The sequence below is a fragment of the Nicotiana tabacum genome, chromosome 5 (genome assembly GCF_000715075.1).
Source record: "Nicotiana tabacum cultivar K326 chromosome 5, ASM71507v2, whole genome shotgun sequence".
Lineage (NCBI taxonomy): Eukaryota > Viridiplantae > Streptophyta > Magnoliopsida > Solanales > Solanaceae > Nicotiana > Nicotiana tabacum.
In genome coordinates, this window is record NC_134084.1 from 39430882 (window position 1) to 39444640 (window position 13759).

General features: G+C 35.0%; 1 protein-coding gene and 1 non-coding gene across 3 annotated transcripts; one reads left to right on the forward strand and one right to left on the reverse strand.

Moving 5' to 3' along the window:
• The first annotated feature begins 4207 nt into the window (after window positions 1–4207).
• On the forward strand, window positions 4208–4330 carry LOC142181375 (small nucleolar RNA snoR86). Its single transcript, XR_012710043.1, has one exon. It is a non-coding gene; the product is annotated as a small nucleolar RNA snoR86 (small nucleolar RNA).
• Window positions 4331–5376: 1046 nt separating this feature from the next.
• Window positions 5377–10807, reverse strand: LOC107827346 (protein IQ-DOMAIN 13). 2 transcript variants are annotated; one of them, XM_075253491.1, is made up of 7 exons: window positions 10725–10807; window positions 10403–10446; window positions 9454–9550; window positions 8478–8930; window positions 7222–7455; window positions 6659–6790; window positions 5377–6362 (listed from the first exon to the last, which is right to left on the reverse strand). In XM_075253491.1, the coding sequence occupies exons 3-7, from the start codon at window positions 9526–9528 to the stop codon at window positions 5562–5564; spliced, it is 1695 nt and encodes a 564-aa protein (XP_075109592.1). In that variant the 5' UTR covers window positions 9529–9550; window positions 10403–10446; window positions 10725–10807; the 3' UTR covers window positions 5377–5561. The 2 variants fall into 2 exon arrangements, with proteins under 2 accessions (XP_075109592.1, XP_016509931.1); XM_016654445.2 differs by lacking the exon at window positions 10725–10807 and having other exon boundaries at window positions 10403–10658.
• Between the last annotated feature and the right edge of the window lie 2952 nt (window positions 10808–13759).

Sequence of the window (13759 nt, forward strand, 5' to 3'; positions counted from 1 at the left end):
TCTCGCCAATATCCAGTGCCACTTATCAGACAGATTTATAGGGAAAAGGACTTCATCAACAGTAGACCAAGGAACATTGCATCTTAAAAAATACCCAAGTATATACTCAGCAATTGGATCTGTTTCAGTAATCAAACTCATGTCTCTGTTTTTCTCCAAAAACTCTTTGTACAAATTCGAAATCAAGTAGTTAAACCAACAATCAGTAGTTGTGAATCTTACTGGAACATCAACACCGTACTTCCCTTTCTTTGTCAAATAGTAAAAAATTATATCAATATGCTGAAATATGAAGAATATACACATATAGTCAGAAAATTACAGTATGAGAAACTAAAAATGTATATCACCAGTTTATATTTTACAGTTAAAGCGTTGACTTACTGAATCACACAAGGGTAGGCCGGGATATGCAAATGTGAAGAACCATTTTTTTCTCCAATATCATCAACTCCAAATTCAAAGATTTGATTTAGCTTATTGCTAGCCTCTGTATAAACACCGTCCCTGATGAATCATGATAAAAAGATATGGTTCATAACACGAAACACGAAAATAAACAAGAAAAAAACTGAAACATAAAACTTACGACACATTAGTCCTTAAGCTTCTATTGATGAAAGTGTTCCACTTACACAATACTCTGAAATCAACAGGATTGTCAATATTTTCCTGAAAAGGATACTTTATAGTCAAGATGGACTTCTTTGACTTAGTTGGCTTATTTTCAACAACTTGGATGGTGCCACCAGAGTCAAATGTGTTCATGAATAGTGACTTCATGACCCCTGCCGGTTTCCTTTCTCTAGGGATCATTTCAGGTGTGTCATGATCAACAACAACTATACAATCTTCCTCCATAGTAGCAATATTTTTATCCACTCCTAAACAATCACCATGTACAATATTTTGATTGAAATACTTTTAGGTGATTGCAGTTATTTGAGCCTCAGCATCACTACTCCAACTTCCTTACAACTATTTTTACCAAGTTGTACAGAATCATCCACCAAACTCCCCATAATAGCAGTATTTTTGTCACAAAACTGCTGGGTGATTGCAGTGATTTCAAGCTCGGCATCCTCAATCCAGGCTTCGTCATTACCAACTCCTTCACTATTTTTACCATCTTGTATAGAATCCTTCACCACACCCTCCATAACATTAACAGTTTGCTCTAGACTTACCTCATTGTCAATATTTTTCTTTACAACTTCTTCAATGCCAATATTTTTCTCCATAACTTCCTCACTACCAAAATTATTCTCTGAAACTTCCTTATCATGATGGTTGTCATCTTTTCGATTACCCTGTTAAGAAAAAATATACAAAAAGTTGTAAAATTATACTCCCTCCGTTTCAATTTATATGAACCTATTTCCTTTTTGTTCTGTACCAAAAAGAATAACCCCTTTCTTTATTTGGAAATAATTTACCTTTATGCAATAATTTATAGCCACACAAAATATATGTGCCTCATTTACACCACAAGTTCAAAAGTCTTCTCACTTTTCTTAAACTCTGTGCCCAGTTAAATGGGTTCACATAAATTGAAACGGAGGGAGTAGTAAAAGGTAAAAATAACAAATAAGCATAGTCATGAGAATACCTTTGAAGCATCGCGTTCACCTAGAGCTTTAAAAAACTTTTCAAATGAGGAAATCATTAAGTTCTCCAAAGATGAAACCTTGTCGTTTACCTATAAAAGGAAAAGTGAAATCGAATATCAATTAAGTTGTCAAAACTGCTCAAAGACAAAATAGAATTGTACCTTCTTGATTTCGCTTCTCAGAAGTTTCAGCTCTTTCTTGCTTGAATTCAAGTTACTGGCCTGTGGATCCGGATTCTCATTGTTGATAGATTGTGATTCCGGCTTATTTTTGGAGTGCTTCTTAGCATTTGTTTTAACTTCAGCCACAACTCCAGATTCAATATGAATCTCATTTTTATCTTCACAAACCAGGACAAAGTCATGCAATTGAAGCCTTGTTTGTTCATCATTTGTTGGGGAAATGTTACTAAATACCAACTACAAATAAATAAATAAAAGTTAGCAATCATGATTTTTTTTAAAAGACAACTTATGTATCATAAATGTATCAGAATGCATAATTCATGTATCAGAAATGCATAATTCATGTATCAGAAATGTATATTTTTTACCTGCTCCTGACTTAAAAGAAAAAACTCTTTCCTCAACCTCTTAAACATCACCTTATTCTTTACTTTCCAGTTAAGTATGCGTGGCACAAGATCTCCAATCCGGTACATCATTCATAAAACCAATACTAGAATGCCAAAGGCAAACCACCATATCAGTACATTTCTCTCTTGTTACGAACCTTATCCTTCATTGACTCCAACGTAGCATTAAAACCCACTTTTCCCCAAGGGAAAGTCTCAAAATCACCAGATTCAACCAACAGAAAATCATTCTTTGTTATCAAATAACCATTCGTTATAGAAAACAGGAAACTGTGAATGATATACAATACTGCAATCTTTAATGCATCCTCATCAGATTTCCACATCTTTTTTAAGAAACGGTCAGTTAATAATTTCTTAGACACTTTCGACATGCTTGAAAAGTACAATTCCATCCACCGACTCGACTGGACAGATTCATAATCCTTATTGGGATCACCATTACACTTTAAACCTGTGATAATAGAAAACTCTGCAAGTCCAAAGCGCAACTTGGTACTATTCACTTTAATCCATAACTCATTATCTTTAAGTGACACTACTTCCCTAAGCAATAGTGAATGGATAAGTTGGTTCTGTATAAAAAATTCGGGCAAGTCCACAAAATAACCAAAACATGTTCTTCTAAACATCTCAATCTGCTGATCATCTAAATTATCTTTCAAATGTTTTACTATACTACAGTTTGTATACACACTGATACGAGTACTATAATGATCACCCAAAGGAACATAGAAATCCCAAAGCTGCAAACAACACAAAAATATAAATATATATAAGCTTCATAACAATCACAAATACACACTTTAAACATTACTTATACAATATGTGGATAGATGATACACTTTATATACAAAAATTGCACATTACTTAGTGACTTGATACTTATTATATACAATATGAAAAAGAATGATATATTTTATATACAAATCTGAAATATAACTGCTATATTGGTTAAATTTCTACATATTAAAATAAACTAAGTGCACACAAGTCAAAGTTATATCATTAGAAAATACCTTCAAATCAGATGAGCTAGAACATTTTTGATCAACATGAACTTTTCTCTTTTTTGATGGAACATCATCCCCGTTACTTTTAGCCTTCCTTTTAGAACCTTTACCCTTATCCTTCACAACATCCTTTCCCACTATTTTAATCTTTCTTTTTGAACTTGTGCCTTTTTCAACAACTACATATTGAGCAGTGTGTGACCTCGTTACTCTATCGCTGGGAGTCCCGCTATGAGAACAAGTCCTTCTATGAACAAGGGTATTTTGCATTGCTTCAACAGATTTATGGGTTGCATGCCCCAAATCGCACCCAAATTCTGGTAAATCTTCAAAATCGTCATCGTCATTGCTAATGAAATTAGGAGTATATTTCACTAATTGACCGACTAATTTCAGAGAATTTAGAGATGCCTTCATCTTCCTTTTTTTCTTCAAAGACTTCTTTTCCCCCGTTATAGATACGACTATGAACAAAAATCGGAAAACCTAGAGTTGACTATGAACAAAAATCGGAAAACCTACTGAAATTTTGACTTACATTGAAACCAAGAGTAAAAATGCAGAAGCTGTGTTTGAGAAGAAAGGTGTTTTGAGAGAACCGAGTTAAAGGAGTGAGTTAAAAGGCGTGGGTGGTTTATGAATTATGGGCTAATAGATGTAATAAGTTTGAGTCGGAGGGACATTTCGGGTCCAAGGGAGAAACTTGGGCTATTAAAATTTTGTAGGGCCATACAAGGTAGTTTTCTCTATTTAATTTTGGGCTATACTACCCGCACCAATTGTAAACTGTAGGCCCATTTTGATCAATTTAGGGTTACTCTTCTAATTCTTCCTGCCTATAAAAAGCAACGACTTTACCATCCACTTCAGTCATCAACTCTCAGAAATCGCAACTTGTTATTTTAAAGTCTGTTTCTTCTTATGGTTTTCGAATCTGTTTTTCTTGTCTTTATTGATTTGATTAGAATTATGAAAAAAGCCAATTTGCAGAGCAAGTGCGTCAATAAACGATGACGAACACTTGCATTGAAGGTTGGCGATATCAATAAGCGATTCTCCGTGCCTTTCAAATACTCTTGTTTTGCTTACGGCCTCGAACAAGTCGCTACATTTTTATCACATTTACGAACAACGCATTTTTCTCCTTTCAATTAATTTTTGTTTTTTGAGTCTTTTTTTTTTAAAAAGAAAGACAGGATTAAGATTTCTTTTAAAGTTTTAAGCTTTTCGCTCTCGAAGAAAATCATGTTTCCAAAATGAAAATTATTTTGTTTTCCTATTCTCTTATGCCTGTAGAAGAATTCATATTTCAGAGACCATTGTAATTTTAAACAAATTACTTTAACTAAGATTGCTTTATTAAAATTTTAGATGTCTACCAAATTAAGATGGATATAATCCGGAGTCTTAAAAGGGCAGTGACAGTTGATTAGTTTGTTAGACCTGTTATTAAGAGTAAATCAGATTTTAATTTTGAGTAGTTGAAAGATGTGAACATTTTGGAATAACTTGAGAATAAATTGGAGAAAAAAGTGGGTTGAACTGATCAATAGTTCAGCTGATTCTCATGTCACATGCACTGAATACAAATAACCCTTTGACGCAGTAAGAAAAGGAAAACGAAAAAGACAATTGAAATCTACTCGCATAATTTGCCTTTTGATATCAGGGATTAATATTATTATTATTTAGTTTAATGAATGAATTTGGTTAACTCTTGTCATGTTTGATCTAAATTAAAAGATTCATGTACATATTTTTTATAGTGAAATAAACTTGTGAATCTAAAAACATTGAGTACTTCTAGGCACATATAAGTAGTATTAAAAACTATTGTGATTAATGTAAACTATTTTGACAATACATGATAACTTAGTCAAATAAATTTTGTGAAAAAAGAATAGTTTTATTCTATTATTTGGTAGTGGAAGAAAACATGCAGTAGAGAGGAAAAAGAAAAAGATGGAGTGTCATTTGCTATGAAGGAAATTTCCAGTGGCAAACACAACAATTAAATGGGGAAAAGTTGCTGCTCATATATGAAATAATTTCTAAATTTTAAAGAGTGTAAAATAGCGAGATATAATTTTATTTGAAAAAGAAGACCAATCTGACATCAAACCAAACAATTCGGTTAAGGTTAATCAAAGTGAAGATGTCCAAACACAAATCCATTGTCAGTGATATATAAGATGAAAAAGAATGAGTACACTCAATCATAGTAAAATCTTCTTATGGCCACTTCGTTATTGTACATCAACTATTCTGTGAACATACCCACTCATTAATAAGAATGTTCCGCAAAAAAAATGAAAGAAAAAAAAGAGAACATGCAAAGAACAATCACACAAATCTGTTAAATGGTCTCCTCCCAACTACAGCGGGCATTGAGACAGTTGAATCCACACTTATATGATCCGCCATAGACTCTTGTTTATCGACTTCTTTTCGAGAAGCAGAATCCTTTCCAGAACCTTTGCTCCATTTGGAAGACCAAATATTTGGAGTCAAAGGGAAGGAAAATCTTTTCTTTGTGTCACTGGATGGTTTTGATGAAATTCTCTCCTTAGGATTGCTACTTGCTCTGAGTTTAGCTTTAGCTGAGACAGTAGGTGCCATGTAATGTGGAGCCGAAAAGGGAGGGCAGCTCGTGAGGCTATCGTCGTCCTTCAATGGAAGATCAAAAGGGTAGTTAGTAGCACTAGCTCTGGTTCTTGAATACTTTCTTAGACTTGAGCTGTTCACTGGTGGTGTTCTACTTGGAGTATGCATTTGTTTTCCCCTTGTTGGAAATGCTGACTTGGTTGACATTGGTGTGACCGATTCATGGTTATCGTAATCAGAGAGTATGCGTCTGAAATTGTTGTTTAGAGGTGTTGGACTTGGTTTGTGCTCTGAAATTGCCCTTGCTGGTGTGACCGATTCATGATTATTGTACTCCGAGAATAGGTGTCTCAAATTATTGTTTAGCGGAGTTGGACTTGGTTTGTGCTCTGAAATCGTTCTTGGTGTTGTTAGGTTGATATCTTTCACAGTAGATTGGCCCTTGTATGCATTTTCAGAAGGTGGCTGGCGTTCAAACCAATTCCACCACAATCCACTAGCTCCCATGTCCAGAGCCGATTTTGGATCACCTTTCCATAGCTGATAAAAGAGGTAATTTAACAAGATTAGCATTAAACCTAGGTACGAGAGATGTTTAATTGTCAATCTGCACTCAGCCGAGATTAGTAACAACAAACAACAATCAAGACCTTGAACACTAATTACCAGTGGCGTATGCGGAATTTTACACGGTGGTTACCCCGTTATCACCAGGAACATGGTAAAGGATAGAAGTAATCGATCAGGCATTCGCCAACTATTGTAATTGTTAAAATCTTTGACAACATAAAAGGACCATTAGTCAACTTTTTGACAACATGAAAAAGCTGTTGTACCTGGTGAGAATAGGCATATGCCATTGCTCTCTCCCTTTTGATGACTGCCTCCACTTTCTTCCGCATCCTTGCTTCTACTTCTTCTTTGGTTAGCAAACTATCATCCCAATTATCATGGTTACCTGCCTCACACTATACCAATATTTTTTTCTCAATCGTCAATGGAAAACTCAAATCTCTTCGAATAACAAGAAAATCGCAATAACAACAACAAATAATCCCACAAAGTGGGGTTTGGGAGGGGTAGAATGTACATATAGGTTACTCCTACCTTGTGAAAATAAAGAGTCCTACCTTGTAAAAATAGAGAGGTTGTTTCGATAGAACTCCGGCTCAAGGTAAAAGTAAAAGAAGGAGATAACAACATGTAGTAACATCAACATGATAAGGTGATAAGGTGACAGGGTGATAGAATAATCGAAGCAAAATGATCAACATATATTAAAAGAAACATACTAATAACAAGAAAAGCACATGAGTTTTAATTTCGACTGTTACCAATATCTCTGCACCGAAACTCATGAAGATATAAGAAAAAACTCATGAACATGGTCCAAACATACCAGCTGAGTCCATTTGCTCGTGATGCTCTCAACGTCCTTATCGTTCCTGTATGCTTGGTGTTGAAGTGCCTGGTTTTCCAACATTTGGATCCTCCTTGACTGAATTTGAGTTTGGACCCTAACCAGAAGTTGCATCTGCTTCATGGCATTTGCTGTTTGCTTTTTTACATTACTACTCCTCACCACTCCTTGAAGCCTTACTAAACCCCTCAATGCTCGGAAACTCCTCCTTGCCTGTGAAACAGAGGACACTCAGATTGGAATTTTAACATTTTTAAACAATCGATACATTCTCTGAGAACCAAAGTCAATCTTGACCCACCAATCAACTTCTTTTGAAAGAAATGGGATAATGGTTTCTTAATCCTTCATCCCTCCTTGAAGAGGAAAGAATAAGTTAATTAACAGTCGCAAAGTGTTATATGTTTCCACTTGACATAAGAAGCTATTCGTAGTATGCAATTAGGACAAACTTGGCAATATGATAAGAATTTCGCGATGGAATTTCTTATTATTCGCTGCTTGTTCCACTGGATCATATCATCAGTAGGTGTTAGATAGCTTAGATAGTCACAACCATTTCATGAAGAAAATATTTTATCACAAACATGGGTTTGCTCTTTCGCAGTTAATCTGTTAATGTTTATCATTGTCATTAACAAAGAGAGCTTCAAGCACGTAGATGTTTATTAGACAAGCGAACGAAATTTCATATCAGGAATAACATACTTTCATCCAATATTTCATATTTGCAATTATAAACCAACAACTTTTAACTCGACATATGACGGCTGAATAAACATGTCTGGCTAAATTCATGATGTATTGCTAAAACTGCAGGTAATGCCTTTAAATCTGAACAGTTACAAGAATATATGAAAGATAGATGCAAGTCTTTTACTGCTACTAAGATTGGCAATGGGTCTGATACTATATTTGAAGTAGTTGTTTGAATTTCGTATACATGCAAGCTAGTTCTTTGCTAATGGTAGAAAAGGGAGAATGAAGAGTGGGAGCTGTTCGTAGATGGAGGAAGAAGCCATCTGAATCGGATTTTTGAGTAACGTATCGAGAAAGAACTAGATTTTGTCACACAATGTGTATTGCAGCCCACTCTACTGAATCAGCTGCTCTGTTATTGTAACTAACGATCAAGAATTGTTTTCCTCTGCTCGCACTGTTAAGAACTAAATCACGAGCTTCTGATTAAAAAAAAATTAGCCAACATCGCAAGAGGCAATTATATTGAAACCTACCATGTAACCTCTGTAGGCTGCCTGTATCTTGGTTGCTGAAAGCTGGAGATTCCTCAAAGTTGGTTCTGGTCTATAAGCATAGCTGATTTCTTTGCGATTTCGATTAACCTTAGGAGAAGTAGCTTTAGGAGAAGAAATCCTTGGAGTCGGGACCTTAGGAGAAGTAACCCTTTGAGAGGCAGCCTTCGGAGAATTAAGCCTGTGGGAAGAAACCTTAGGAGAGGCAACTCTTGGAGAAGTAGCAGTAGGAGAGGCAACTCTATAAGAAGAAGCCCGAGGAGAGTCGACACTAGGTAAAGTGAATCTTGGAGTAAGTAGTTTTTGTTCATCTGCTTCTCCCAGTATTTTCTCAATACTACTTGGCTCTCTGAAGAGAGGAATAAATGATTTGTTCTCTCCATGCTTCAGTTTTCCGCGACCTTTCTTTTCCTTAGCACTTTTCTTCTCTGATTCCTGCAACAATCGTCCGGTTTAGGTTAGTACTATATATGAGATACATATGTATACATATAGCAAATTCTTCCGGTGATTCCAGGAAGATCCTTTCAAAAATATTTCAGGCATATACATGCTATAGAGCAGAAATTTCTGTCAACAATGCTTCCGTTGTCCCATTTCATACTGTTGAAGTGTGTGAACTTCTCATCTAAAAGCTTAAGCTGAAGTTGTCATAGCAAGTACACTTTTAATTAGTTAATTATGTCTTCAATACATACGACTTGATTTGTAGTATTCGAATTTAAGTTCACTCAAATGTTACGTACACACACTTTTCAAATAGAGGAAATAAGACACTAATTGTTGAAGTTGGTTCATAAACTAGTTTTCTAGGGGAAAATTTTCACTGTAATCTGAATTATTATGGATGTGAACAATAAAATAAAAAATCCCAGAAAGCTAATTTCAAAATGTTAAGGTAACCACACTTTTTGCTCCAATGAAATAATATAATTTCAAAAATGTGAAATAAACTTACATTGGGTAGCTTCTCCTTAGAGCTGGGTGTAAACACCCTTTTGATAGCAGAAAACCAACTGCCTTTCTTCCCCATGGTTCTAGCATTACTTTTTCACCTTGAAGAAGTAGCAAATCAACTTTAATTTAACATTTGATGATACAAAAAGAATTCTACAGAATTTACATATAGAGTTGGAATTAGTATTTTAAATATTGTATAATCAAATTATTCACTATGAAATGATTCTTTGAACATTTTTCGGAGAGAGAGAGAGAGCGATCAGGCAAAGATGGATAAAAAGAATTCATGGAAAATAGAAATAATGAATATAGGGAAGAAAAAGATGTGGCTTAATCTCTTTATGATCCCTTTAAATTAAATTTAAGGTTTGAACATTAAATGCAACCCAAGAATAAAACTTATAATGGCCAATACTAATCTTCCCACCAGCCATAATTAAGATCACATATATGATATAACGTGAAATTAAGATCTTATGTTAAAAGTATATGGTATCCTCATTGAGAGCATATATTAAGTAGACGGTTTGCTCAGCTTTTTCCATCTTTTTGTTTTCAACTTTTACATCTAAGCTTCTCTTCAAGCACCCCAAAAGACAAAATAAGTTATTTACATCTTGGTTTAGATTTCCAACTTGATCTCCATTTCTCTAAAGATGGTGATAAAGAGAGAGATTGTCTTAAATGCCGCTAAAATAATTTAACTTATATATACTGACAAATAGTGATAGAATCATAAAATATTAACATGCACACACAGAAAAAAAGATGGCAACAGTAGCAAACAGAAGAGAAAGAAAAAAAGAAGAAAAGATTTAGTTAAATTTCCCACCAAAAATCATTAATAAGAGAAGAAAAGAAGCTTACTTTTTCCCCTGTAATTAAGACAATTAATGCAGATATTCCAAAAAAGTAAATTTTAGTTCCTAAAGAAAGATCCAAATTACCTCAACTGGTGTTCTGAATCTTCCATAGACCATTATCAGAAAAGCTGCAACAAAAACCAAAAGCAAATTACAATACAAGAACTGAACTTTAGCTACAGCTACCCTTTCTCTTTTTCTTTCTCTCTCTAGATTCTTGGTTGTTCGAGGTTATCTTTCTAACTCACTTTCAGTTTGCTATACACATAATATGGTGTGTCCTTTTTAGAATTTTGATTTCAAAACTTGCCAACTACTTTGAAACTTCTTCTTGGTAGCTGGCAAGAATTTTTTTATTTTTTCCTTTTTATTGTTATGGAATATTGGAATGTATGTATATTTTCACCTTTTCTTTTCTCCTCTTTACCTTTCACCTTTTGAGTTTTTTATAATTTTTCTTTTGGTTTTAATGATGAAAGGATCTAAAAGGAACGATTCATATTTGACAATTTGTTTTTGAATAAGGGATAATCTTTTTTTGGTGGGGAAGGAGGTTGGCCACTTTAACACTCGATGGAAGCCTTTTTGGCGGGCCTCCACAACTAACTTTACTTAAATGGGAAGCCTATTTTACCTATCAAATGCTATCTCACCACCTATTACTTAGTATTTTAAACAACTAATATTAAGTTTGGTATAAACATTTCGAAATTCGATTACTACTACTAATCTTTTTCATTGTCACGTACGTTTGCGGGACAATGACACTTATTTGGACCCCCAAGTGACGTCTAGAATTGATAAGCTTAGTTAGAAATTTCGCATTCTAATTTTGAAAATTTAAAAAATTCATGATAAAGAGTACTTTTTCTTTTAGTAGATCGAGTGAATCCAAATTAATTAGGCTAATATATATAACTAAATTTATGGACCCTTAGGCCTTAACTATCTAAAAGAGTCGCATTAAAGTTATGATTTCTACTTATGTCTTTCCTCTTCTGCTTAATCCATAATGATGAATTTTACAACCAATTTTGGCCAATTTTCTCACTTTAACAATTACTCCGTTTGTTTCATTTAATTTTGAATTTATTTAACTGGTAAAGAGGTTTAACAAAGAAAAACTTTTGAAACTAGTGTTCTTAAATAAGTCATAGACATTTTTTGTTGCTATATAATCATGACATATTAAAGTATAACAAGAAGTTTTAAAGTAAATTATTTTTAAATTCAAAAAGATGTCGTTTTATTATTTGTGGCTTGAATTATTTTCTTGTATTTTTAGGAAATCCATAGTCCCTATAGGTTTAGGAAAAACCATTGTCCTAATAGATTTGAGAAAGGAAAACCTATAGTCCTTGTCAAATTGGGAAACCTTTCTCATATATGTTTGAGATCTTTTGAGATCTATATATAGGGGTTGTAGTTGGGGATTCTATAGATTGTATTGTGCTTTTCTTCTCATTCATAGTGGAAACTCTCTCTGCTTTTGCCCCGAGGATTTGGCTTAGCCGAACCTCGTTAAATCCTTGTGTTGATTTTTCTTCTCTACTTACTTTGTGTGTGATTATGTGCTAGTTAACCCACGATATTCCGCAACAATTGGTATCAGAGCAAGGTTTGGGTTTCTACATATAATCTAGGGTTAAGATGTCTTTATCATCTTCAACAAAGTACGAAGTAGAGAAATTTGACGGAGGTTCCAGTTTCAGTCTATGGAAGATTAGGATGAAATCGTCCCTGGTGTTACAAGGATTATGGAAAGCAGTTGATGAAGATTTTTCTAAAGATATGAAAGAGACAAAGAAGTAAGACCTGAAGGAGAGGGCTTTGAGTGCGGTCTTCATGAGCGTTACAGATAGCGTTCTTTGAGAAATTGCAGAAGAAGCTTTTGCAGCAACGACATTGAAGAAGCTGGAAGATCTGTATTCTAAGAAATCGCTGACAAACCGCCTCTACCTGAAAAAGAGGTTATACAATCTCCGTATGAACGTAGGTACACCTGTTAAAGTTCAACAATGGTTTGATTCTTCTTGTTTCTTACAACGGGGTTGCCCAGTAAGCTTAGAAGTTTTGGCCAGAGTTGTTCACATGCTCGAAACGCAAACCAAGGTGGAGATTGAAAATGTTGGTTTATGTTTAGTTAACAATGGCATGCTGAAAATGTTGGTTTATGTTTAGTCAACAATGGCATGCCAATTGGAAGAGTTGGTGGAAAGAGTTGGTGTGGATGCTAGGAGGAAGCTTCCTCCTTTGATGTCACCCATGACATCAAGAGGAGGTAGTTTGATGTCACCAATGACATCAAGAGGAGGTCTTTACCTCTATAAATAGATGCACTCCTTCACTTGTAGAAATCATCCCAAAATAATACAATACATTGTAGTGAGTAGAGAGTTAAGAGAGAAATTCTCTTAAGTGTAATTGGGAAATCTCCCCTTCCTTTGTTAATATTAAAAGGGCAATTGTTCTCTGGTGGACGTAGGATTATTTTGATCCGAACCACGTTAAATCTTGTGTTCTTTCTTTTACGTTTCCGCTAACAATTGGTATCAGAGCGACAAGATTCTTTAACGATCCAAGGAGAAAGAACAAGCAAATATGAGTTCCATGAAGTTTGAAATTGATAGATTCAATGGACGCAACAACTTCAATATCTGGAAGATCCAGATGATGGCGTTACTGCGGAGGGAAGGTTCAATCCATGCTATTGACGGAAAGTATCCTACGGATATATCAGCTCCCGACAAGGAGAAGATTGAAGGGGATGCATTGAGTGCAATCCAACTATCCCTTGCACCTAACGTGCTTTGTGAAGTGAGTACGGGTACCGAAGAGACGGCCAAACAGTTGTGGGAAAAGCTAGAAGGGTTATACCAAGACCGATCAGTGACAACAAGAATGTTGTTACAACGGCGTCTTCACACATTTAAGATGGGGTCAGGTACTTCGTTACAAGATCATTTAGATGCGTTTAATAAACTTGTCATGGACTTACAGATTGCAGGAATTAAAAGGGAGGAGGAGACGCTTGCATGTGCTTTGCTATTTTCATTGACTTCAGGATATCGTGATATTGAGAATTCAATGATGTATAGCAAGGAGCCTATCAAGCTTGATCAAGTGCGGAGGCACTTAACTCTAGTGATGTGCGGAGGCACATTGAAGGAGATAGAGATGACCAGGCAAGTGGCCTCTTTGTTAGAGGCCGGACTAGCCAATAGGGAAAGACCAAATCAAAACACAGATCAAAGTCTCATGTGAACAAGAAGAATACAGAGTGTTGGGGTTGTGGCAAGAAGGGGCACTTTGAACGAGATTGCCCAATGTCAAAGTCCAAGGAAAAGGCGAGTGCATCTACAGTTGAACAGGTACATAATTTTGATAATGATTATGTACTAACAACATCGTGTAATAATAATAGTAGTTATGAAAACAAAT